Below are 26,973 nucleotides of genomic sequence, written 5' to 3' on the forward strand. Positions count from 1 at the left end.
CTATTGCCGTATAAGGACTACTCATTGAGAATCAAAGTTCTCATAGTCCAAATAACTGTACTCTGAATTAAAACAGAAATCATTCTGAATACTGCTTCATATTAATGGGATAATCATATGTTCCCTATTCTCACTAACTGTAATAAAAGAGGAATTCAGGAGCAATACAAATGCAATGCTTATTATCAATGGGTAAATCCTGTTGTCTCCTCTGCAGGATACTAACTACAGGAGAATCAATACTGTTCTGCTCTGCGAAACAAAGACTGCAGACAGGATGTGCAAGATCCCATGTAGGGGGATGTGCTCAGGGATATGGCCATGGAAGTTGTGTTTCACAGGGGTAACTTGTGTCCCAAGCACAAGGGCAAATGGATCCTGTTATACCAGTGCTCCTCACCTCTGCACACTCACTCACTGTATATGGGAGGATACAATCACCTTGGGATACTAGAAAAAAAATATGTTCTCTGACTTTTTTTTCCCCTTCCTTCTTCTCTTTATTTCAGGCTGAATATTTATTTTCAAAAACATAGGGAAGGTAACTGACTAGGAGCTTCTAAAGTAGAATATCAACAAAAGTGATTTAAAACAACATAACCTCTAAGCTAGGTACAAAGAAAGCAACTGATCATTTCCTAGCAACTCCAGGATAGAAGCTTCTCCAGAGGTCAGGGAGAAGGCAAAAAGATCTTCCACTAAGTTTTAAGTACTTCTTGTTTTGCTCCTTCAGAAAAACTCAGCAATAAGAAACATCCTATGAGCAATCCCTTCCGTCTAACCAAAATGCAGGAATAATCTTCACAAAAAAATCTCCAAATACCCCTTTCAAAACCATTGGAATTTTTGGAATGGCTTCTGATCAATTATGTATCCACTACTCTTTACTGAGCTCTAGCCACCAAATTTCTGAGCTAATTCCAGAACTATGTAGCTTGGTAACAAAACACTGGTGAGAGCAGAGTTTACAAAGCACTACCAGAAGTCAGATAAGCAGCCTTGTCCAGTTAAAAAAAAGAGAGAGAGAGAGTCAACTGGCTTTAAAGGCAATAAAACCAGGAAGATTATTCAGGTAAACTATGTTATACAAATGTAAGGCACTAATTTTGACATAACCCTTTAAGCTGTAGTCTCAGGGCAGGAAACTTGGCCCCACCCACATCTGGCTAATGAAAGTCATGCTGGACTATGCATGTTGCCAGACCAGAGGTGCCAGATTCAACAGTTTCAACCTGAAGCATCGTTCCCTTTCTCCCAGACCCAACCCTTCAGGATTCTCTTCCCTAGGACCTCAAACTGAATAGCTGGAAACGTAGATAATCCAACTCCCACAGAGATGATGCTGGAGGGTTCTATGGTTCCAGCCTCTATCTCCAAATCAGAGCTAGAGATACTTCTGTTCTCTGAAGTCTACAGCTGAAAAATATTATTTTTTGGCCACTACTGCCAACATTAGTTCAGCAGAATCATTATCAGCAACACTGGACACATTAGTGCACAGGGACCATCCACTGCAAATGCCCTTTTCAGCACCATGTCAATTAGCCTTGTTCTTAGCAGAGTTAGAAGACATAAAGCTGAAAACTTCACTGGCAGCCAGTGGGCTGCACAGCTCATCAAGTCTCCTTGGAAGACTCAATCTGGAAAGGAGGAATCTCTCTGATATACAGATCTAACAAGCTGGAAGTGAGCTCAGGTGGACACTGAGTCCAGCCCCCTGCCCAAAGCAGGACCCAACCCAATTAAATCAACCCAGCTAGAGCTTTGTCAAGCTCAGACTTAAAAACCTCTAGGGATGGAGATTCCACCACCTGGTGCCTAGGTAAACCATTCCAGCATTTCACCACCCTCCTAGTAAAATTGTTTTTCCTAATATCCATCCGAGACCTTCACCACTGCAACTTGGCACCACTGCACCTCGTTCTGTCATCTATCATTACTGATAACAGCCTCTCTCCATTCTCTTTGCAACTCCCCTTCAGGCAGTTAAAGTCTGTTGTTAAATCTCCCCCCCCCCCCACACACACTCTTCTCTTCTGTAGAATAAATAAACCTAAATCCCTCAACTTCTGCTCATAAATCATGTGCTCTAGCCTTCTAATCATTTTCATTGTCCTCCGCAGGATCCTCTCCAATGCTTTCTGTAAAGGGGTGGGGGGACAGAATTGGACACAAAACTCCAGATGTGGCCTCACCAGTTCTGAAAAAAATCACTTCTCTAGGTCTGTTGGCAATGCTCCTACTAATGCAGTGATTATGCTTCATATATTACAAGCATTTCATCCCTCAGCACCCAGGCAGGGCAAAGTCACTGACTTAACTCCTAGGCTGGACTCGAGTATGCACTTAAACATTTATGTAATGGCCCAGAAGGAGGTGGGTTGGGTGGGGGAAGTGGCATTTTCCACTCAGGATTACCTCATTAGATAGTAAGGTTGTTCTGGACAGATCTTGGAAGACTCCATAATTTATTCCCAGCATCCATGATGGTGAGGGGTGTTGCACTAAACAAACACAGTTTGAGGAAAGAAAGAGTGCAAGAGTTGCCACACCCTTCTATCAGAGAAAAATGTGGAGAGCTAATCCTCTCAACAATAGGGAGGTCTGGGAAGCAGGAGAATGAGAAAAAGTAGTCCTTTTCTCCTCAACGGTCAGAAGAAATGGAAAATATAGATGAAAGTCTAAATGTGTCTGATAGCAGTTAGAAAAGGCTGGTATGTAGAGATAATAAAAAACAGGAAAGATTATCATACAAAGAAATGGTCTCTTTCTACAGAAAACAATGGAATTTCAGATGTTTTCCAACTAGTCCTAATGATCTACTATACAGGCAGGTTACATGAATCCGACTTACATTGGATCCCTACTTACAAACGGGGTGAGGCAACCCCGCACTAGCTGCTTCCCCCCAGCAGACCAGGGAGACGCGAAGCTAGCGCCCCCCCCCCCCCCGCCCCCCAGCAGACCAGGGAAACACGGAGTGGCTTTTCTCAGCAGACACCTCAGCTTGAGAATAAAGGACTGAGGGAAGTGAGGTGGAGAATAAAACTGAGCTCTGGAGAAATGTTTGGCTAGAGTTTCCCCTAAAATATGTACCAATTCCGACTTACATACAAATTCAACTTAAGAACAAACCTACAGTCCCTATCTTGTACGTAACCCGGGGACTGCCTGTATATTTGAGAGAGTTTGTCTGTTTCTTCAAGAACTACTTTGAAATGGTAAGAGCTAGGACCACTAAACTTGGTATGCACCTTCCTTTTATCATAACTTAAAGCAAGGTACGGGTTTGGTTGTGTAAGGAAGGGGCGTGAGAGACTGAAGCTCCCTGCCCCCTACAATTTGTACGAGGATGCAGAAAAAGAACTTCTCCTAAATGGTAAGAGCTAACCCCACCAAATTTGGTATAGAGCTTCGTCTTACCATAACTTAAAGCAAGGTCAGTGTTTGACTGTGTGGAGAGTTGGGTGGGGAGGAGAGGAGGCTGAAGCTTCTCCCACAATTCGTTCAGGGATGCATAAGACAATAATGGAGTTGGCTAGAGGCACAACCACCCACCCTACCCATCAGGAACTTTCCCAGCCCCAATCCTCTCACCCCCCAGGTACCCTTTAGAGATGGTGGGGGCGAAGGTGGGCCGCAGCTCTCCCCATTTGTACAAGAACATTTCTGGGTGTTCCCCTTATCACATTATTGGATTTTAAAGTGAGCAGACAGATCACTGTTGCACGCAGGGTGGTTTTTGCCCAAAATTCTGTACAACGAGAGCCATGTGAGGTGTCAAAGGAAAGCTTATGCTCTGCTGATTCTATGTATGACACTCATATACTGATACAATTTTTGTATATGACGTTATGAATATGGACTCTGTTCTCGTATTTTAAATATTCTGTCTGGGAGGGAGCAATGGTCCTGGACTGTCTATTGTGAGGAATGATAGAATGGTAGTGCTAATCAGCAGTGCATCATGGACAATGGCTCTCAGAGTGGCCAATACACAATTGAGGAATGTGTCTGGAAATCTGCAGACCAGCCAGTGCAAAATGTCTGCATGTGAAACAGACAGGTCACTTGATCATGTGACCAGCTCCAGTTTGGGAGACACATGGAATATAAAAGTGCCATGAGACTGCCTCCATCTTGTTTTCAAACATGCTCCTGATTGCAGATGCCTCCTTGCTAAGGACAGAGAGCAAGGAAGGATTTGCTGACTCAACCTGATACAGGATGTATACTAGAGACTTTTAAGCTGGCAGTTTGTAACATCCCTGCTAAGAGCCTACATCAAGAACTTGGTGATTGACGTATATAACATACTCTCCTTGACAATCTCACTCTCAACCTTTTCTTTCTTTTATTAATAAACCTTTAGATTTTAGATTCTAAAGAACTTGCACAGCGTGCTCCTGTGGGTAAGAGCTAAAGTGTAAATTGGCCTGGCACTGTGGCTGGTTGTTGGGACCAAGAGGATCTGTTTGGAGTTGGTGAGATTGGGTTTTATAACATCTCTCCTGTGTGTAAGGTCTGGGTCTGAGTGTGGCACAGGGACAGCTGCGGTGTCTGAGGGGTTTTGCTTGTGAGGCTTTTTGCTGGCCAGATTGGCAGCTGAAGTGCTCTGTGTGATTGGTTTGTGGCCTATATGGGAAAGGACTAGCCCGAGTTTTGAGCAATTTGCCCTTAATTGATACCCTCAGTAGTGCCCAGACCCAGCCTGGTCCATTACACCCCTTCATCAGGGAGCAAGGTCAAAGTACACAATTTATTCTATTCCTCACTCTGGAAGGCGGTTGCAGGGGGCAGATGAACCTGGACCTGCCCCAGCCAGGGGACACGCACCCCTCCCATGGCAGTGCCTACTGGTGCTGCAGCAGCCACGAAGAGGCATTTCTCACTTGGCTCCAAGCTGCTGCAGTGAGAGAGGGCTGGAGTAGTTGTCTCTCCTCAGGGCAGTCTGCACATTGAACACATCATTCCACCCCACCCCAGAGAAATGATTTAAATGAAGAAAAACAAAAATTAATTGAGTTAAGGACCCGAGCAATGCAGAGGAAATCTTCTAGTATGTTACATGTGGTGAGAGCCCAACGCAGAGCCGAGCAACATAATACAGTAGTAAACCTAGAAACCTCCCCTTGTAGGGAGATGTTCCGAAAACTATTTCCATCTTTTTATTAGGGATCCATTAGTGGTTTTAATACTAGGACTAGGACTTCAGCTAGGAGTTTCAAGTACTAGAAAACATAATTACTACTTTTCCCACCCGCACTGTTTTGTAATATTGCAATACATGAATGTACATGTTCCTTCTTCTATACAGTCACAATTTGCAAACTAGCCTGGTCTCTACCCACTCCACCCTGGTATTGTTTTTACTCATTCTAATTTGCCTGGTCCTCTTAGTTGTCTCTTTCACCTCAGATCTCTGTTTTCTGCACCTAGCCCATGTTTCTATGTCCCTGCCACAAATACCTTGACATGGAAATGGAACAGATGACATATTAGGTCCTTTCTACTTTTAACTTTTGGTGATTATTCATAAGGTTTTTCTAGCTAAAGCAAGTATTCCTGGTTTATTTTTTCTTAGCAATAAAACTTTTTTTTTCATTTCTACTGACACACACCAAAGATATTGCACTTGAAAGACTTGTTACTTCTGACCTCGTGAAATACAGGGTGCAAGACACAGCATGTCTGAAACAGCTGAGACACCCTCTTCCCAACAAAATTATTGTTGCAGGTGATTAAGTAGGAGGAGATCTAAGATCAGCATTTTCAAATCTATCTACATAATCTAAATATTATCACTATTCCAACTAGCAATACCAGATTGCCTCATCATCTCCTCCACTTAACGCAGACAATATGCAGACAACTTAATGACATGCAGACAAACCAGCATCCAAAGCCAACCTTTAAGTTTGTATTTCAGTGATAGGACACCTCAAATTATTTTTCATTACTTGTTAGGTATGGAACCAATATATAAAGTGTCTTTATGCGGAAATCGGAGACAGCCCACAGAAGAGTAACAAGTGGTTTAGAAAACATGACACATGGCTACATTCAAAACTGCCAGGACTTTAGGAAATAAAGAAGTTATCAAATTTATAATAGTAGTTTGTTTTGGCCAATCTTCTTCCATTACATCGAAAAAATAAGCTATTAAATAAAACATCATGTTACAATAGTGACTATTCAACTTCTGCTGATCGTCACTGTTGTTTATGAAATACTGCTGAGAACCTTGAAGGAACCTAAAAGAGATCCAAAAAAGGTTGGCTCTAGGAAAGTGCTTCTACCCTGATGGCATTCTAATATGGAACTCTACTGGGTTTCATTTTGTCCTCTTATTTCCAACGTATCTATGAAACTATTAGAAGAGAGAGAGAGAGGCAGCCTGGCTTGTGGTGACAGTCAGCTGTTTTCTATCACTTCTAGGGATGTAAATGGTTAACCTTAATGGGTAAGGCTTATAGGTTCTGGTTAACCAAGAGGGACTGAAGCAGCTCTCCACCCATCCCAGGCAGGGGGCTATATCAGCCCCACAGGGCCTGGCCCCCCTGCTGCCTGTGGTGGGCCCGGTCTGGCCCCTCTGCTGCAGGTTACACGCTAGCTCCTAGGGAGCCAGCTGCAGAGCCCTCAGTGAAGCCTCTTTTGAGCTTGAAGAGTTCAAGTCCTGCTCTTGCTGGCCCCACTCCCAGGGAGGCATTGCTGTGGGCTCAGCTTTACACTGCAGAGCCCGCAATGTGTGAAACGGTGTAACCACTAAGATTTTTAGGGGCTACTTGGTTACATTTGTAAACCAATTTTTACAACCCTAATTGTGACACAGACAATACAGTCAAGCATGCATGAGATTGGGACATACTCCAGGTTCACTCTAGGAAAAATGGAGGTGATGTTTTATGATCGGAGAGTAGGTTTCTGAAAGCTGTTACGCTTAAGGATTGTACTTCACGGTGGGTGGCCTCTGTAAATGAAGAAGGTCCAGCACTCCTGTGCCAAAGCAAGTGCATCTTGTTGGACAGTTAAGAAGGTAAGGAAGCAACTGGGCCTACAAGGAAAAATCACTGGCTGTCTCCTCCTTCCAGAGAGAAAGACCTGGAATGAGGAGATTCAGTAGGATTGCCAGATGGTTTCAACAAAAATAGCAGACAAATTTGACATTACATCACAATCTACATTACATCTTATTTAGAAAACACCGGACATTTATATTTTCTCAATTTGTTTCCCGAACAGAAAGCTCAAATACAGGACTGTCCGGTTCAAAACTGAACACCTGGCAACCCTAAGATTAAGGAGTTTTCTGACATAAGCTCTCTGAGGACCTTCATAGGGAAGTGGAAGGAATTACACGGAAGCTAGTGGAAGGTCTTTCATGAGCCAAACCAGTGCCAGAAGACAGAAAAGGGCTGAGAGCTAGGGATCCAGTGGCTGAGGCAAAGCTAGTGCTAGGGGTCTGAAAAGGGCATGGCCAGAGCAGGCGAGAGAGAACTGAAGACTGAGAACAGCAGAGGGAGAGGACTACAGGCTCTTGGAGCTATAGTGATAAAGCAGAGGGCCAGAGAGCACTGAGGTTGGGAGTGAGGCATTGCGAGGGATTACAGAGTCATACCAGATAGCTAGGGCATCAAGAGGGATGCTGAGGCTTTACTTGATGCGACCTCTCAAACAGTATTTTCCCCTCTTCTATGGACTATGGTTCTTGGACTTCATTTACTATGGTTAATGTACACAGAGCTTTCCCACAAGCACTCTTTGTACTCAGAACATTCAGACTATTTCTGGGGACACTAAAGGAGGGAAAATGAGGTAGGTTCTGGTGTCATGCTGCAATCTGCTGTAAAATGGCACACCAGGCAGGGTTGCTGTATGTGTATCCTTCATACTGCCTAGGAACCTGGATCGTTTCGCTTTAGGACTATATGTCATTGATGATCATTATATCTGGAAGGGCAGCCCTAGCACCTCAAAGGGACAGTGCACTGGCTCTGCGTTGCGCTGCCTCTTTGAAGCGTCACTCCTAATACGCTCCCCCCTTGAAGTGCTACTCCAGCGCTTCAAAGGGGCAGTGCAGCATTAACACGTTAAAAAAATTAATGCATTACTCCTGCCCTGTGTTAATCACAGGCGTTAACGCAGATCAATTGACAGCCCTAATTATTTTATATATATATATATATATAACGCCCCCTCTCCACCTGGTTACTTTCTTTAAAGCCAATCTCCTTACAGGTTTTGATGGATAGGTCTGGGTTCTTCTGGATCCCGCCACCCACTCAACTTTATTTTTTCTGATGGATTTATTTGGTGGTGCCTCCACCCCGCTCACTCCTTCCTGGCAGGGTCACCAGGGCAGCTTGGGAGGAAAATTCTAACCCAGGATAATCCCCACGTATTTGCCAGATAGTTGGAGACTCCCAGAAAATAGCACAAACACATACACTATATTAAACACAATTATATTAAACAGGAGACAAATATAACAGAACAGGGTAAAACACTATTTTTAGGATCACCGGTGCCCAGCAACTGTAAGATCAGTGTCCCGTTTGTACATGTACTTTCTTGGGGCCCTTGATGACTGTTGACCACAAAATACTTCTCTGCAATGGTTTAGCAGTGGGGCTGACTAGGTCCAGTACATCCCAAAGGACTCACAAATGGGAGAAGGCAGTAAATCCCTCCACAGGTTTAATATGCTTCAGGTTCAAGGTGCAGGCCACACAACTGCACCAAAATTCAAACTATAACCTCCTAGCCCAGCATTCAGACCCACACAGCAGGCTGCAGCCCTGAACTCGCCGCTAGAGCAGAGCTGACCATGCGGTGACTTCTCTCACCCAGGGAGCTGGAGGGCCCACAAACTGGGAATCAACAGTGGAGACATAAAATCCAGCTGAGGGATCCGGCCCTCAGGCCCCTAGAGGCTAGTTCTAAGGGGGAACCCTGCATGCAGGCCTGGGGCTTACTAGCTCCCACACAGCCACCCCTCCCCTTGCCCTGGCTGGCTCCAGACTCCCCTCAACAATGGCCTCTCTTTCCCCCTGGAAGGGGCATCTCACTCCCTATGGGTTGCCGGGCAGACTCTGGCCCTGGTAGGGAGGGGAAGCCAAGGCAAACTCAGAGTGCCTCTCCCTGAGTTGCCAGCAGACAAGGTCCCGGGAATCTAAATAATCTCCTTGGGGGTTTGCTGCGGCTTTGCTCTCGCCGCTGCGGCTTTGCTCCCGGTACCTCTGGTCTGCTGGAGACGGTCCCCAGCAGACCAGAGGCACCAGGAGCAAAGCCGCAGCGGCGGAGGGGTCCCGCGCCAGAGCAAAGCCTCAGAGGCGCGGGACCCCTCCGCCTCCCCGGCTTTGCTCCAGGTGTCCCTGGTCTGCTGGAGACGGTCCCCAGCAGACCAGAGGCACCGGGAGCAAAGCGATAGCGGCGGCGGAGTCCTGCGCCTCTGAGGCTTTGCTCTGGCGCGGGACCCCTCCGCCTCCCCGGCTTTGCTCCAGGTATCCCTGGTCTGCTGGAGACGGTCCCCAGCAGACCAGGGGCACCCGGAGCAGCTTTTCTCGCCCTGGAGGTTGAGGTGGCAGGACCGCTGCGCTCTGGGCGGTCCCGCTGCCTGCGAGCTCCGGGGCGAGAAAGCCCCGTTCGTAAGTGCGGATCCGACATAAGTCGGATCCGCGTAACTCAGGGACTGCCTGTATCCAAAAGGTGTTACAAGGAGGAGGGAGAAAAGGAAAAGAGGACAGCAGCAAAATACACACCCTGGACTTCAGAAAAGCACATTTTGACTCTCTCCTTTGATTCCCTCAGAGAACTGATGGGCAGGATCCCAGGGGATAAGATGAAGTGGAAAGGAGTCCAGGAATGCTGGCTGTATTTTAAAGAAGCCTTATGGAAGGCACAGGCATACACCATCCCAATGTGCAGTAAGAAAAGAAAATATGGTAGAGCAGTGGTCCCCAACCATTTGAAGTTGCCGGGTGCCAGGAGGCGTGGCCGTTCGCCTGCAGGGCGCGCGGGGGCGGGGCCCACCCATAGCTGCCTGTCCAGGAGCGGGCCCCCCTATAACCGCACGCCCGGGGCCGGGGCCCCTTCCAAGCACTGCGGGGCTGGAGCCAGCGCTCCCAAGTGCCGCGCGCCCGGTATACCCTGCAAGCACCGCGCGCCCGGGGCCGGCGCTCCGCCCCCCCCAAGTGCTGCGTGCCTGGCACTCCTGCAAGCGCTGGGCGCCCAGGGCCGGCGCTCCACCCATGCGCCGCGCACCCAGAGCGCGGGCGGCCTATGCGCGGCGCTCCCGGGGCCGGCGCTCACCGTGCGCCATGCGCCCGGGGCCGGCTCCGGCACCGCACATGCGCCACGTCCCCGGGGCCAGGCCAGCCCTGAGCACTTAGCGGGTGCACGCAAATGCCCCTGGGGGCGCCATGGCGCCCATGGGCACCGTGTTGGGGACCACTGTGGTAGAGGACCAGATTGGTTTACCAGAGAAATCCTTGGTGAGCTTAAATACAAAAAGGAAGCTTATAAGAAGTGGAAACTTGGACAGATGACTAGGGAGGAGTATAAATATATTGCTCGAGCATACAATCAGGAAGGCCAAAGCGCAATTGGAATTGCAGCTAGCAAGGGAGGTGAAGGGTAACAGACAAGGTTTCTAAAGGCATGTTAGCAATAAGAGGGTGATCAGAGAGGGTGTGGGGCCCCTACTGGATGAGAGAGGTAACCTAGTGACAGATGACTGGAAAAAGCTGAACTACTCAATGCTTATTCTGCCTCTGTCTTCACAGACAAGGTCAGCTCCAAGACAAGTTCAGCTTCACCTCAGTCCCCAGAAAAATCATGGAGGGGATCCTCAAGGAATCCATTTTGAAGCACTTGGAAGAGGGGAAAGTGATCAGGAACAGTCAACTTGGATTCATCAAGAGCAAATCGTGCCTGACCAATCTGATTAACTTCTATGATAAGGTAACTCGCTCTGTGGACATGGGGAAATCGGTGGATGTGATCAAAGCTTTTGATACCATCGCTCACGATATTCTTGCCAGCAAGTTAAGGAAGTATGGATTGGAAAAATGGACTTTAAGGTGGATAGAGAGCTGGCTAGATTGTTGGGTCCAATAGGTAGTGATCAATGGCTCTATGTCTGTGCTCCAAAGATCGGTTGTAGAGATGGTTTTGTTCAACATCTTCATTAATGACCTGGATGAGAGGATGGACTGCACCCTCAGCAAATTTGTGGATGACATTAAAGCTAGGGTGAATGATAGATACATTGGAGGGTAGGGATAGGGTCCAGAGTGACCCAGACAAATTGGAGGATTGGCCCATAAGAAATCTGATGAGGTTCAACAAGAACAAGCGTAGAGTCCTGAACTTGGGAAGGAAAAGTCCCAAGCACTGCTACAGGTTAGGAACCGACTAGCTAAGCAACAGTTCAGCACAAAAGGACCTGGGGATTACAGTGGATAGCTGGATATGAGTCAACAATGTGCCCTGGTAGCCAAGAAGGGTATTGGCATATTAGGGTACATTAGGAGGAGCATTGCCAGCAGATCTAGAGAAATCATTATTCCCCTTTCTTTGGCACTGGTGAGGTCACATCTGGATTATTGTGTCCAATTCTGCCTCATCCCCCATTACAGAAAAGTGTGGATGTATTGGAGAGGGTCCAGCGGAGGGTAACGAAAATCATTAGGGAGCAGGAGGACATGACCTATGAGGAGCGGCTGAGGGAAGCAGGTTTATTTAGTCTGCAGAAGAGAAAAGTGAGGGGGGATTTGATAGCAGCCTTCAACTGCCTGAAGGAAGGTTCCAAAGAGGATGGAGAGAGGGATGGCAGAACAAAGAGCAATGGTCTCAAGTTACAATGGGGGAGTCTAGATTGAATATTAGGAAAAACTATTTCACTAGGAGGGTGGTGAAGCACTGGAATGCGTTACCTAGGGCGGTGGTGGAATCTCCATCCCTAGAGGCTTTTAAGCCCTGGCTTGACAAAGCTCTGGCTGGGATGATTTAGTTGGGGTTCATAGAATAATAGAGCTGAAAGAGACTTTAGGAGGTCAAGTCCAGGCCCCTGCCCAAGGCAGGACCAATCCTAACTAAATCAACCCAGCCAGGGCTTTGTCAAGCTGAGACTTAAAAACTTCTAGGGATGGAGATTCCACCACCTCCCTAGGGAACCCATTCCAGTGCTTCACCACCCTCCTAGTGAAATAGTTTTTCCTAATATCCAACCTAGACCTCTCCCACTGTAACTTGAGACCACTGCTCCTTGTTCTGCCATCCGTCACAGCCCTTCTCCATTCCCAACCCCCCTAGGCAATTTATTCCAGTGTTTAACCACACTTACAGTTAGTTTAACCTGTTCTACAGGCTCCATTACTAATTATTTTTTCAAGTATACTAAGCATTGATTAATTAGCTCTGATTATGGTTTGTTTTAAAAGCTGGGGAGGTGGTCTTTAAAAAAAAGGAAAACCGTACTTTAGGATAAGAAATAGAAAATCTTCTTTCAATTGCAGCAATGAACTCAACTGAAATCATGTTTTCCAGAGGCAATTTTTACATCCAAAAATTATAGTGTGGTAGGAATCAATAGGGGCCCTTCAATGAAAAAATGCTTTATCTAAAAAAATTCCAGAGTTACTATGTAGTAATTCCTCCTGATTATTGCCCATTATATAGTTTAAAAGAATTGGCTAATAAGCCTTTTGTTACTGAGAGTTTAAAAGCCTAATGGGTTTGAAAGACTTATCTCAGTTATTTAAATATATTTGAAAAGCTGCCCAATTTGTGAACTGCGTTTTTTCATAACTCTTTGTAATCCTTTAAAACAAAATTATTGTCCAGTTAGCTGACCCACATTTTGAACCCTGAACTTTCTAATTTGTCTGAACCTTCCAAAAATGATACAACAAGGCCTTATGCTAAAAATTGTACTTCACATGAATAGCCCCATTGAAACCAGCAAGACTACTCATAAGAGTTTGCAATACTGGGCCCACAATTTTTGTCCAAGTCATTTTCTGAAAACAGCATTCACAAATGCACTTTTAGAAGAGAGCATTATAAAAGCATATAAAATAATGAATGGCAGAGAGAACGTAGATTAGGATGCAACACAAGAACAAGGACAATTTCATTTAAATTAAAAGATGGCTGATTCAAACCAATAAATAGAAATATGTTTGACACAGCACATAATTTGACTATGGAACTCAATACCACAGAAAGTAACTTAGGCCAAGAATTTAGCAAGATTAAAGGGTTGGACATTTACATGGATATCCATAATATCCCTAGTTACCCAAACTGACAGGAAAGTTAAACCTCATGCTTAAGGCTTAAACCAATCTCTAAATACTAGAGATGAGAAAAATCCCACAGCTGCCTAATGTATTATCTTGCACCTTCCTCTAAAGCAACCAGAGCTAGCCACTGTTGGAGATAGGAACCTAGAGATAATGTAAGTCAGATATAACAGGACAATTCCTAAATTTTATTTTACTCTTCTGTTAAAATTATGAATTGTGAGTTTGAATTATATGCTTGAAAAAAACCAAAAAATGCAGTGGACCTTTCTTAAATATTTGTGACTAGGTACATCAACCCAGCCCCAGAAAATAAGGAGTTAAGAAACTGTTTTGGTCTGGGGTGGTCCTGCCCCATTGCCCCTGTAAAGCATGCCAGGCTTAGAGGACAAGTTGAAACAAAAGGCACTCTACTCAGATGGGGACAACCTTGGGAAGAGAATGGGCTGTTGAGCTTCTCCAGCCTTGGAGAGAGGACTTGTATCCTAAAGAACCCCTGCGTTCCCAGAAGGAGTGTGCAAAGCAGAAAAAGTACTGCAGCTTTGCAATGGAGCCTAGTAAACTTTGAAGTGCACATGGATACGCCTAGGACACCGATAATCCCTGTGAAGCAATAATACTCAGATTTCAGTGGTTCAGGAGCAATATTAGCAATTATTATCCAAAAGACCCACAGGTAGTATGAATTCATTGTGTCATTTTTATATAAATGTCACAGGAAAATGACTGACCAAGTATTCTATAGTTTAGTACTAATAACACAGATAAGGCAGACTGATTGGTAAATAAGTTAATATTGGTTAATAACACAATGTTTTAATATCACGTGCCACAAAGAACTGCAAGAGACACATTAAAGAGCTACTTATGGCTTGCAGCCCTTGGTCTGAGTATCACAGCTGTGAAGTAAGAGAGGCCCATATCCTGAAGGGAGCTGCTTACAGGTTTTTCTTTACTTGTCTTTTGTTTAACCCTGTTTGCTGATTACATGCTGTCTGGTGGCATGACCAAGCCAGAAACAGAGAAAGAGGTCCTGACAATCAATAGGCCCTGCTCAAAAGTTGTCCTGCTGTCTTCTTGGGGGTTTGGGTGGAGTAATTGCACTCATGTGTGTGCACTCCCCCTACAGCCTAAAAGAGCATGCCCTATCCAATTTGTGACAGCTACAAAAATAAGTAATTTTCTAAGTAGGGTCCAATTTTTCAGAGTAAAACTACACATAGAGCTGTATGTGCACATTTAAGTACAAAAATTAGCACATGCAAATACAACGTCTCCACCTCAGTACAAGTACCCTTTCAGAGACCAGCTTGAGGCTGCTACAAAAGTCTGACATTTGAATCTAATTTACATTTGCAAAAAAATGTAAGGGGGGGCTAAGAGGGCCACCAGGAGAAGGAAGAGAGAATGTCGGTAGGTTTGCCCATGACGGATTAGTGCCTTAAGAACTCATCTACTTCCTTCCAGACTGGAGCCTGACACACTGTCATTTCTTCAAGCTTTCAGTCCATTAGAAGCAAAGATATTTAACCTGCTCTCAACATTTCTCAAGAAGCATATGTGCTACCATTCTAAAGGCACAAGAAGTTACCTTTTCTGAATAACTCTTGAAGACTTTCCGCACTTTGATTCAATACAGCCCATATTTCCTCTTCCTTCAGTGGCCCTCCCCGAACTTCCAGGGCTTCAGCCAGTGACACATGCATATTACCTGTGAAAGAAGACATAACTGGTTTAAGAAGGCATGTGCATACATACATACAGAAGCATTTTTTCCTTGTGTGTAGCATTCAAGTGGAAATGTGTATTTTTAAAGTCTAAATCACAATCTCTCTACCATACTACTATTATTAAAGCATAGTTGGAGAATAAGCAGGGCAACCTCCCCATAGAATTTTAAATTAGGTGAAACTTTTAATTGACACACATGTGATTATAATGAAGCAGAGAAAGACAAAGAAAGGTTGTGGAAAAAAAACAGCTGTTGATTCATCCAACAATTAACTGCAACATTCTAGCATTTAAGTATCTGAACATCTACTATGGTCAGAAGCTTCCTTTGTTGAAATAATGGACCAGAATGATTAACATCTTCAGCTGATTTACATTAGCAAAATATTAACATTTTTTGATTGCAATAAGTAACACCAGCAATGTATCAGCAAACAATCCCCTCTACTTCCAACATCACAATTCTATATCCAACATCACGATTGTCAGACTTTTTCCTGCCATAATCAAAACACAGAGTAGTTATGTTGTTTAGAGAAAGATCAGTTCTGAATTTGACTGCTGTATTGAGTGTCTGCTTAGTAAGCATGGGAAAGCTGATGTGTAGGTTGTATCCTTAAAAATAACACAGCTTTGTTGCTTCATCGCTATAGTTCAAGACTTTGAAGAGAATTTGACAATGCTTTCATAGTCACAAGAGTATGCCCTGTTACCTACCAGCCCTGTGCTCTTGGGGAGCCAGGGAGTGACATTCATGGAAAACCATCCCCTCCGCTTCCACATGGCCACTGCTAAAATCAGACAAAGCCAGAAAAAGGCCAACACATAAACTAATTAAGGAAACACCCCAGCAGAAGGTAGGAGAAGGGGAAGGGCTGGGAGAGGAAGGGGCTTGTGTGGAGGGAAAGAGGGAGGGAGAAAACTAGGGAAAGGGCTGGGAGAGGAAGGGGCTTGTGCGGAGGGGGAGCGGAGAGGGGGAAGAAAGGGGAAGGCACCAATGGGACAGGATACAGGAGAGACATGCCAGGCGGCCAAGTGCAGACAATGAGGAAAAGGGCAGGAGGGGAGGTGTCAGTGGGAGGGGGACAGGGTGATGCTGGGAGGGGAGAGGGTAAGGGCATTGGGGGCTGGAGGAGGAGGTGCTGGGAGAAGGCTTGAAAGAAGGGGTGGGCATCAGAGAAAAAGAGGGGAAAGGGGGCAGAGGCAGTGAGGGAAGGGGGAGGCACCAGGAGGGTGCAGGAGTAAGGGAAGGTGCAGGTGCCAGGGAATTCTGGGGGTGAAGCAGAAGGACAGACACCTGCAGGGGAGGGACCAGCATCAGATGAGAGAGGCAGGGTAGGTGCGTAGAGGAAGGTGTTAGAAGAGGGAATGAAGAGGGGCAGCTCACGTGATCAGAGTGGGGCTACTGGAGGAGTGGGCACAAGGGGGAGAGAAGGGCTGGTGGAGGGGGGCAGGTTGCAGGAGGGCTGAGGGCAGTGAGAAGGGAAGGAGTCAGGACAGAAGAGGACGGTGAGGAGTTGGGGGGGCAGCAGGCACCAGGGGAGCTGATGGAACAAGGGGAGGAGACATGGCATCAGAGAGAAAAGGTAGAGGTTTAAAAATATTTATTAATAACTTGGGTGCCACAGTGGCACATCCAAACAAGCCACATAAACTCAGTACTGGTGCACAACACAAAATTCATTCCGCTCATGGGAGGAAACTCTTAGGCTATGGTCTACACTGGAGGTTTCTTGCGCAAGAACACATACACACTACCATATGCGAGCTGTGCTTTTGCACAAGAGCATCCATGGCAGTGTGGATGCTCTTTTGCCCAAGAAAGCTCCAATGGCCATTTTAGCCAGAGGGGTTTCTTGCACAAGAAATCCCTGCCAAGCATCCAAACTGCCCTCTTGCGCAAGAGAGCTTACACCTGTTAGAAAAGAGCGTAGCTCTTGCGCAAGACACCCTCTCTTACCACGCCATACTGTAAATTTCCTTGCGCAAGAGCAGGCGGGCAGTGTGGCTGCTCTGTGAGTTCTTGTGCAAGAACAGCTGTACTTGAGCAAGAAGCTGCGAGTGTAGACATAGCCTTAGAGGGAACACTTCCCCCAGCCTCTCTGCCCCCGAGTTAATGTCACACACATTGGGTTAATGCGACTATAGGATAGTTGCATGAGGGGGGTTTGGTGGGAGCCAAACTAATCCCTGTTGGTAGGAGGAGGGTGGGAAAAGCCCTTCGAGAGGGGTGACATGACAAATTTTACTTCTGGTCATGTGTCCATCTTGCCCTGAGCCTGTTACCTCCAGAGGCATGGCTAATGGGGGGGGGGAAGGTCAGGGGCATGGCTAAGAGGGGCCAGGGGATGTGGCTAATGGGGCACCACCAAAAATCATACAAACCTGCCACCCATGCTGGCTACCATCACCATCTTGGAACCCCGATCAGTGCAAGCTCTATGGAGTGGTGAGGTCTCTCTCTCTCTCTGTCTTCCCTCCACCCCCCGCCCCCCAAGCATAGCCTCCTGACCCTGCCCTATGTAAACTGTTATATGGTTAGCTAGCCCTAACGTTTGTAATCAGTTTCAATTTAGATTTAATATTGTAACTGTTATGTGTGTTTGGCTTCCTATCACTACCCAGAAATAAATAACTTTCATTGTTAAGCTGGTTGCTTCTCTCTCTTTCGCTCACTCTTCCTCAAGGAGTGTTGTGTTGGCTTCCCCATTTGCTCTGCAACAACACTTCTTATACCCAAGCTAAAGATCCCTGTAGTGCCCAAAATCCTGTGGGGTTTGCTCATGTGTGATTTATCAAAGTATGAAAGTGGGGATGGGGGTGTTGAACCTGGGGGCTTATGAGGATGGCAGCTTAACGTTCTGTTTAATCCAGCCCACTGAGTCCAAAGGGTCATAAGGGTGCAGCGTGGCATTGCTGTTAAACCCTGCCTGCTGAATCCAGAGACATATGAGGGGTCAGTTTGTGAGTGCTGAGTACCCAGTCCTCTCAGGTGTGCTCTGGTAGTGGGTGTGAGTGTCTGTGTGTGTTGCTAAGGTGGAAAAAACCCCATCCTGAGAAACCTAGTTCCTGCAGGAGACCTCCAATGGGAGGGGGAATTGGCAGCAGGGAGAATTCAGCTCAACATGAGAGCACAAGTAAGCACAAACAGCACACTGATAGAATGGTTAACCTCCCCGCAGCCCCATAAGAGTAACCCTAATAAATGAGCATATCCCAGAGTATTGGGGAAATGTGGTAACACCTCATAATGTTGTCCACAGTTGTTTAATCAACCAGCATACTATGATTCTGACAATAATTGTATGTATCACAAATGTATTTTTTTATTGGTCTAAGCTCCATTCATTCCCATGAGATGAAAAAGCATCTGAGACATTTACTTGCTCAATTTCTGCAGCTGAGCATGAATGCCAGATGTTTTTGTCTTAAGCAACTTTGTCATTTTAGTGAAAAATAGAATAATTCTGCTACAAATACATATGGCACATCGGTCTCTGTTTCTTTCCTCTGTTGCAGCAACATCTTGGGGCACACACATAGCGCACTAGTAGATGTACCCAGTGTTGCTCGGATCTGTAACTGATGGATTTTAAAAAAATGAAAAATATACATGCGTTATTTCAACCATTGTCTTCTTCAAAAATGAAGGAAAATGAAGGCTGGAGTGAGCGTTTGGGGGTGAGGAAAGGCAGGGAGTAAGTGGCTTAGAGCAGAGGGTTGGGAAGTGTGGGGGGGCGCAGGGCAGGGGAAGGGGGTGCAGAACTCAGAGCAGGGGGCTGGGAGGTAAGGAGGGCTTACTGAGGCACTGCTCCGGTGGTGACTCCCCCAGAGGCCAGGCTCCCACACCCTCCAGCACTCCCCCTGCAGCCTGTCTGGGGGGAAACTAGGCTCCAGAAGCTGCTGCCCCCTCCTGTGTGCACCCCCATGGCCTGCAGGCTCCCCCCGCAGCTGCCCTCCTTGCCCAGCTCGCAGGCTGTTGCGGGGGCAAGTCTTTGGGGGCTTTCCCCCTCCTCCAGCACCACTCCCCCCTACATCCTCCAGCCTCTTTATGGGGGGCATGCTCCAGGGTTGGGGAAGGGGGATTCCTTACTGGTGTGCTTGCTGACAAGACAGCAAAGCCCCAGCCCTGCTGGCCACTCTCTTGATGAATAGCTGCTCCCTAGTTGCCACTGTCAGTATCGTGTCCCTCTCCTCCCTGTGATGCTTTATGCAAAATGCATCATGTAACGTGTCAAACATTTTAAAGTTACAATGTGCTGAATCTGCTTTTGTACCTGTATCATTTTTGTACATGAAGTCAGAAATACTAATCTGAGGGATTCTTTCGGATCATGACGACTCAGTACTCAAACCAACAACCTGTCAATCGTCTCGTTTGTCCTGTAAGTCTTGTTTGCCCTTGCTTGGGATGACTGAGTTGGGGTTGGCCCTGCTTTGGGCAGGCACTGGAGCCGACCTCCTGAGGTCTCTTCCAGCTCTAGGGTTCTATCATTCTAAACCCAAACTGTGGTTGGTCCTAGAAGAAAGACGTGTGGCCAGGCCACCTCATGCTAAAACCCATTTTGGATCTTGTATTTTTCCACTTGAGTTGAGAAACGTTTCAACGGAGCACAAAGAATTCCTGCCTTAAGCAAAAGGGATATAAGGGGGAAACTAAATAATAGAGGCAGTCACCAGATGCCACAAGGACTCCCACTTACCACCTAAGAAGCCTGCTGGAAATATCTAATACTGAATAGGGGGAAGGACATTAGGAAAATCTTCCTATCACAGTGGGTAAATAGTGGAATAAATTGCCTGTGGAGGTTGTGGGGTCGCCATTATTGGATATTTATGCACAGGTTAGAACACTAAACATCTATCAGCAATCTCTGAGGTGTAGCCATGTTAATCTATAACTTTAAAAACTTATAAAAACTAGGGCCCTCTGCGCTCTATGCTCGCCAACCCACCTGTCTTTGGGGTTCGGCGTTTGGCTAGGGGGAGGGGGCAGGAGTGAACTAGGGGAAGGTGTCTGGCTGGGGAAGGGTGAAAGAGCAAGGGAGGGTGCAGAAGCAGACTGGAGCTGGACACGATGTCTGGCCAGGGGGGAAGGTGCAGGAGTGGGCTGAGGAGCGGGGTCTCGGTGGAAGGAGTAAGGCGGTTGGGGGGGGGTCAGGCTCGAATGGCAGAGGGGACATGAGGTGGTCTGGGAGGGAGATCAGGCTAGGATGACGGAGGGGACCCAGCATGGTGTGGCCTGGAGGGATGGGGGAGGGCTTGGATGGCGGAGGGGACCCACCCCCAGCCCCAGCAGCTCCTCCCCGGCGGTGCAGTCCCCCAGGGTGTGAAGCGGGAGTTGGAGCAGCCCATGCTTGAAAGGGATGGCTCCGAGGCTGGCGACAGCAAGCAGCTGAGGACGGAGGCAGAGACAAGTGGCAGCATGAGGATGCAGATGACACGATGACGTCACTCTGTCGTCCCACAGGAAAACTTTTATATGAGAGAGAGAGAGAGAGAGAGAGAGAGAGAGAGAGAGAGAGAGCACAAGTAGTCCCATGGCACCTTAAGACTAACAAAAATATACGTATAGTATGGTGAGCAAACTGAAAGCTGACTTCACGCTCAGAGAGCCAGCACGTAACCTGTCACCGAGGAGCCGGTCGAGCTCACCACAAACAGGGATTTCTCTGGTGGGCCAGCCACAGCAGCTCCTGCCTGCAGCAGGCCCCATGGGGCTGAAGAAGCTCTCTGCCCACTGTGAAGGATGAGGCTTACTGGTTAACCGGTTAGCCATTTGCATTCCTATTTCCAGTTCTAGTATTCTATGATTCTAAGGATCAGGCCCAAGCTAGGAAGCTGTTTAGCTTGTGAGAGAGGTTTACAACAAGGCTACGTCTAGACTGGCCACAAATTCCGGAAAAGGGATGCAAATCAGGTAAGTCAGCATAGGGAAATCCGCGGGGGATTTAAATATCCCCCGCGGATTTAAATAAACATGTCAGCCGCTTTTTTTCCGGCTTGGGGAAAAGCCGGAAAAAAAAGCATCTAGACTGGCGAAATCCTCCGGAATAAAGCCCTTTTCCGGAGGATCTCTTATTCCTACCTTCAGAATAAGAGATCCTCCGGAAAAGGGCTTTATTCCGGAGGATCGCGCCAGTCTAGACGCTTTTTTTCCGGCTTTTCCCCAAGCCGGAAAAAAAGCGGCGGACATGTTTATTTAAATCCGCGGGGGATATTTAAATCCCCCGCGGATTTCCCTATGCTGACTTACCTGATTTGCATCCCTTTTCCGGAATTTGTGGCCAGTCTAGATGTAGCCCAACTGTTTAGGGTAAGAATTTGCCTGTAACAAGCTTCTTAGTGGATTAGGACTACCTGGCATTTTTTGTTTATTTTAACTTAGTAACTTGCTGTCATCTGTTTTCATTTGCAATCATTTAAATCCTACTTGTTGTACTAAATGAAAACAGTTTTGTTTATCAGTAAGCTCAGTGTAAATAATTGTTACCTAGAGGGAAGCAACCGCTATGTATCTCTCTATTTCATTAGTGAAAGGGCAGACCTTATGAGCTTTGTTTTTTACTCACAGTAGGATGGATTTGTTTGGGGTTTGGGTCCCTTTTCGTGGTTCGTTCCCTGAATGCTAAGCCCTCCTGGAGCTGAACTGGTTCAATGTCTGTACTGCTCTGCAGGGGGACAGTTACCCTAGCTCTGTACCTTCACTGGGGGAAGACCAAAGCTTCTGGCTCAGTAGGACAGGATGGTGGGAAGCCCCAGAGGGCAGGAAGATGGGCATTAGTGGCTGATTACTGGGGGCAACCCCAAGTGGACCTCTGTGATCTAACCTGTTACAGGAGGCTTCTACTAATTTTTCAGGATGTAAAGACTGGCAAAGTATACATCCAGGGTATATAAACACTGCTAGTATACTCAGCTGAGACATTCAGTGATCCTCTTTGAAAGACATACACTGCACGTTTTCAGGCATTTTCTTGCAAGCTCTTCTTCTTAACCTCCATTTCCAACATCTGGAATTTTAGGAAGCAGACTGTACTATTTTTGGAGTTGAGGTTTGCATATGCTAGACAAGGAGTCCTGTGGCACCTTAGGGTATGTCTAGACTACATGCTTCTGCCAACAGAGGCATGTAAAATAGGCTACCCGATATAGTCAATGAAGCGGGGATTTAAATATCCCCGGCTTTGTTAAAATAAAAATGGCCGCCACGCTGTGCTGGCTCAGCTGATCGTCGGCACAGTGCGCGAGTCAAGATGCGGATCGGTCGACAGGGGAAACCTTTGTCAACAGCTCCCTTATGCCTCGTGGAACGAGATTTACAGGAGCGGTCGACAAAGGCTTCCCTTGTCGACCGATCTGCGTCTTGAGTCGCGCTCTGTGCTGACAATCAGCTGAGCCGGCACAGCGCGGCAGCCATTTTTATTTTAACGAAGCCGGGGATATTTAAATCCCCGCTTCATTGACTATGTCGGGTAGCCTATTTTACATGCCTCTGTCGGCAGAGGCATATAGTCTAGACATACCCTTAGAGACACAGGGTATGTCTACACAGCAAAGTTATTTCAAAATAACTTTACCAGCGTCTACACTGCCAAACCTCTATTTCGGAAATTAAATCAAAATAGTGGAGGACTTATTTCAAAATTGGTAAACCTCATTCCATGAAGAACAGCGCCAATTTCAAAATTGCTATTTCGACATAAGCGCTATGTAGACACTTATTTCGAAATAGCGGGTCTCCAGCCCTTCCCAGAGTGCCCTGGTGGCTACTCTGTGCACAACCAAGAAAACTCCCCACCCTTCCCCTTCCAGAGCCCTTAAAGGGGTAGACTCTGGCCACAGTGCCTGTGCCAGCTCTAAGCCTGCCAGCCCTGAGCCAGCAGTTGCTGCACCTGACCCAGTGACCCCAGCATGAGCCAGGTAGACAGTGCCAGCCAGCCCTCCACCGCTCCCCAGGAGCAGTCTGCCAGCTCCCAGGAGCCTGCCAGAGACCAGAAAAGGTGGGCACCTATCTGGTCCAGTGCAGAGATCAGGGACCTCATTCAGGTTTGGGGGAATGCCTCCAACATCCTGATCTCCGCACTAAATGGAGGAATGCAACCATCTACAGGTGGACGGCTGCCAGCCTGGCCACCAAAGTCCACATGTGAACCCAGGAGCAGGTTCGCATGAAAATAAAGATGCTGCGGCAGGCGTATGCCAGGGCCACAGGGGCCAGCTCCCAACCAGGGGCAGACCCAGACCTCTGCCCCTATTTTGATGCCGTGGACCACATCCTGGGTTCCGGCCAACCTTGATTTAGCGTCCTATCAGTTGGGACGTGCTATTTCGAAATAGCAAAACACTATTTCAAATTGCATTTTGTGTCTAAACACAATAGTTATTTTGAAATAACTATTTCTAAATAAGATATTTCGAAATAACGCTGTAGTGTAGACATACCCTAACAGATTTATTAGGGCATAAGCTTTCTTGGGTAAAGCCCACTTCATCAGATGAATTGGAGTGGAAGTTATAGAAGCAGGAGTATATATAAGGAAGAAGTTGTTTGTGTTAATGAAACTAATCAAGTCAGGGTGAAAAGTGATGATCTGATTATATATACTCCTACTTCTATAACTTCTCATTGTTTTTGCAGATACAGACTAACACGGCCACCACTCAGAGACATTTGCTAGACAGTCTTTCTTTATGTTGCTGCAGAAGTATGTGCTCTCTCTTCTAGTTGATGGAGGAGCAAGGTCAAGCTGTGGCAGAGAAATTATCTCCCAATGGAAGGCTGATAAGTACTGCTGCCAACAACACACTCCTTCCTTTTTCCCTTCTATACACTCTCACCCAAACAAGATAAACTTGTTTAGTTGATGCTTCATGTGAAGCAAAACTAACAAATCCACTCCAAGCTGTATACCATTCTCATATGAGTCATGTGTTTTAGAAGACTGCCCACTGTTCTTTCACACATCAAGTATCAACGATGCTCAGCACAAATATTTCACATCTACCACTACAACACTATTTAGAATGCTACATAATTATGATTACAAAGCAAGCTTGATCCTTGTAAATGTAAATAACAGTATGAACTGTGCCATCTCTGAGTTTAATCTTCAGCATAAGAATCTTGGGCAATTCCCTACTGATTGGCTCTACTGAGGTGGAGTCAGCTTTCAAGGTGTGTTTTTCCTATGCAACTTTTTTTTTTAATTGCTGAGAAGGAATATAGTGCCTGTGACTAACGCAAATACAATAAATGAAAGTGACTAACAGAACTGGGTAGACTGGTTAGTGATGGCAATCCATTTTAAATAGGCAGATGAGCCAATCATATCATCTTATTAAATAGCTGTTACAAAAACAAATATCACGAGTTTAATGCTTCATGAAATAATTACAGCCAGAATAATAATCACTACAGAACAAGTAACCTGTTGATGCAATAAAAATTATGTACTACAAAATTGTCTGCAATTTAGAGTGTAATTTTCTTAGAGAGAATGCCCCAATGGGGTGTCCCTTTGTCCCTAGGAATCCCTCCTAATAGTAGATCAGTGGTGGGCAACCTGCAGTCACACGCCGTATGCAGCCCATTGGAATTCTGTGTGTGGCTCACAAGACATTTTGTTTACTGTTGCCCATGCACAGAAATGCCAGATTTCTCTGGTTTTCAAGCACATCGTTTTTTTCTCTATTGGTATCACTAAAGTGAAACACACATGAAGTAAGATGCATGCTAATTGCACACAACATTGACTGCCAGCCAAGTGCTCCCTCTACATCCAAAGCACTGCAATGATTCAACTGGCATACCCCACAAATTCTAGGTATGCAAGCACAGTTAGCAAAATTACCCTATCCTGGGAGACCATTTTGCTTACAATAAACTTGCAGCCCCCGAGATAAAGTAAGGCCACTCATGCAGCCCACTCATTAGTCTAGGTTGTCCATTACTGGTGTAGACACTGTTGTAATGCTGATATCCATTGCTGACAGTGGCGTACGTTATATCGGAGGACAGATGAGGTGATCACAATCACAGGTGGATGAGGCAGACAAGGCTTTCTTCAGGCAACTGAGAGACGCTTCCAGATCACAGGTCCTGGTTCTCATGGGAGACTTTAATAATCCTGACATCTGTTGGGAGACCAATACAGCAGTACACAGACAATCCAGGAAGTTTTTGGAGAATGTTGGGGATAACTTCTCAGTACAAGTGCTCAAGGAACCGACCAGGGACCATGCGCAGCTTGACCTGCTGCTCACAAACAGGGAGGAACTAGGGAAAAGTAGAAGTGGTGACAACCTGGGAAGCAGTGATCATGAGATGGTAGATTTCAGGATCCTGACCAAAGGAAGAAAAGAAAGTAGCAAAATACACTTCAGAAAAGCAGACTTTTCTCTCTGCCTGCCCCCCGGAGCTGGTTCTGAGGCTGCACACTGACCACAAGACTCAAGTGGCAGTGCAGGTTCTCGCTGTGCAGAGTAGGAGGGGCAGAACTGAGATCCTGCCCCATGTGCCAGTAAAAATCGGCTCATGTGCAGTCTGTGGCATGTATTCCGGGGGATGCCAATCCCTGCTCTGAAATACATATATAGATAATACACCGGTCACTGTAGAAGTTGAATGTTTCTATATTCAAAGCTTGTGGTGCTTGTCCAGAAAGCTGTTTCTTTAGCTAAAAGCTAGAATAAAAGCTTGCAGAGGAACTTGATATTTGGTGTGCAAAGTGAAAAAATAATTCACTACATTACATATTTTTATGGACGGGGACCATAGGTCTTTAGTGATATGCAATCATTTCTCATGTAAGAGAGTTATAGCTGCTAGAAGAAGGGTGAGGCACTAGCATTAGATTCCAGTTCCCTTGCTTTACTGCAAAAAATATGTGAGTTTCTGTCCTAGGGGTAAGGCATAAACTTGGATTTAAATTACTTCAACCTGTTAGGCAAAGATATAAAAAGAAAAAAAAATCTTCTTTTGGGACTAAAGAGGGAATTTTAAAAGTTCAGGATACCCAATACCATGTCTTCTCAAGCAAGGGGAAAACATATACTGTAAATCTAAGACTTGGGGACAGCCAATCTCCCTCCCTCCCTCCCCCCCCCCTCTCTCTCTCTCTCTCTCACACACACACTCACACTCACACACACACACACACACACATAAAGCCTTTCAAACACCTCAATGTGTATTTCTCTTCTTTACATACTGCTCCTACTCTGCAGCATGGGGTGGTCCAGCGGCACAGCTGGGAACCCTGTGGCAGCAGTGGCTTGAGACACAGCTGGGAGCCCCTTGGCAGGGAGGTCTGGCCAAAGCCAGCAGCACAGCTGGCTGGAAGCAGGAGAGCCAACAGGGGCTAGAAGCCGAACTGGCTGTGGGCTGGGAGGCTGGTAGCAGGGGACCCCTCCAGGTCTGGCAAATTTCCTCATTCAAGACTGGTCAGGTTCCAAGGGTGCCAGAGGTGTGTTCAGACACAAAGGGGTTACAACCCTCCTTCTGGAGGGTCGACTACTATAAGAGAACTGAGCTCCATTCGTGAGTATGGCTGGAGATATCTGCTGGCACTATTCTCTAAAAGACACAGATAGAAACTTGCACACCTCTAAGAAAAGTTAACTACATGGGAAAGTATCTGGCTTTATTTGACCAGTTTATGTAATAATGGCCCCAGCTAACACCAAGCAGAAAGCACAGATACTTGACAAACTACTGATTCATAATTTCTTCCTCCCATCCTGTTCATTGATCGTGGAATACATAGAAGCGACAGATTCTAAAGGAAATGAGAAGCACTGGCTGGCAAGCCTTGAATTCTAGCTCTCTAAAATTGCACTTATCATGAAGTAAAGGAATGCCTTTCATACAGGAACTCATTTTTATTCAATTCATTTTGCAGCATAGGACATAATGGTGGAGGACAGGAGGAGT

The 26,973-nt window shown here is 46.2% G+C and overlaps 1 protein-coding gene across 15 annotated transcripts in view; it reads right to left on the minus strand.

Moving 5' to 3' along the window:
* Window positions 1-26,973, minus strand: part of PTPN13 (protein tyrosine phosphatase non-receptor type 13) — a 236,856-nt gene that overhangs the window by 184,224 nt on the left and 25,659 nt on the right. For all 15 annotated transcript variants that reach the window (XM_075929556.2, XM_075929553.2, XM_075929548.2 and 12 more), the window contains exon 2: window positions 14,899-15,018. In XM_075929556.2, coding sequence (XP_075785671.2) covers window positions 14,899-15,013 — 115 coding nt within the window. In that variant the 5' untranslated portion in view covers window positions 15,014-15,018. The remainder of the gene's footprint in view (window positions 1-14,898; window positions 15,019-26,973) is intronic.

This window comes from Pelodiscus sinensis, chromosome 4, assembly GCF_052426305.1.
Source record: "Pelodiscus sinensis isolate ZL-2025 chromosome 4, ASM5242630v1, whole genome shotgun sequence".
Taxonomy (NCBI): domain Eukaryota; kingdom Metazoa; phylum Chordata; order Testudines; family Trionychidae; genus Pelodiscus; species Pelodiscus sinensis.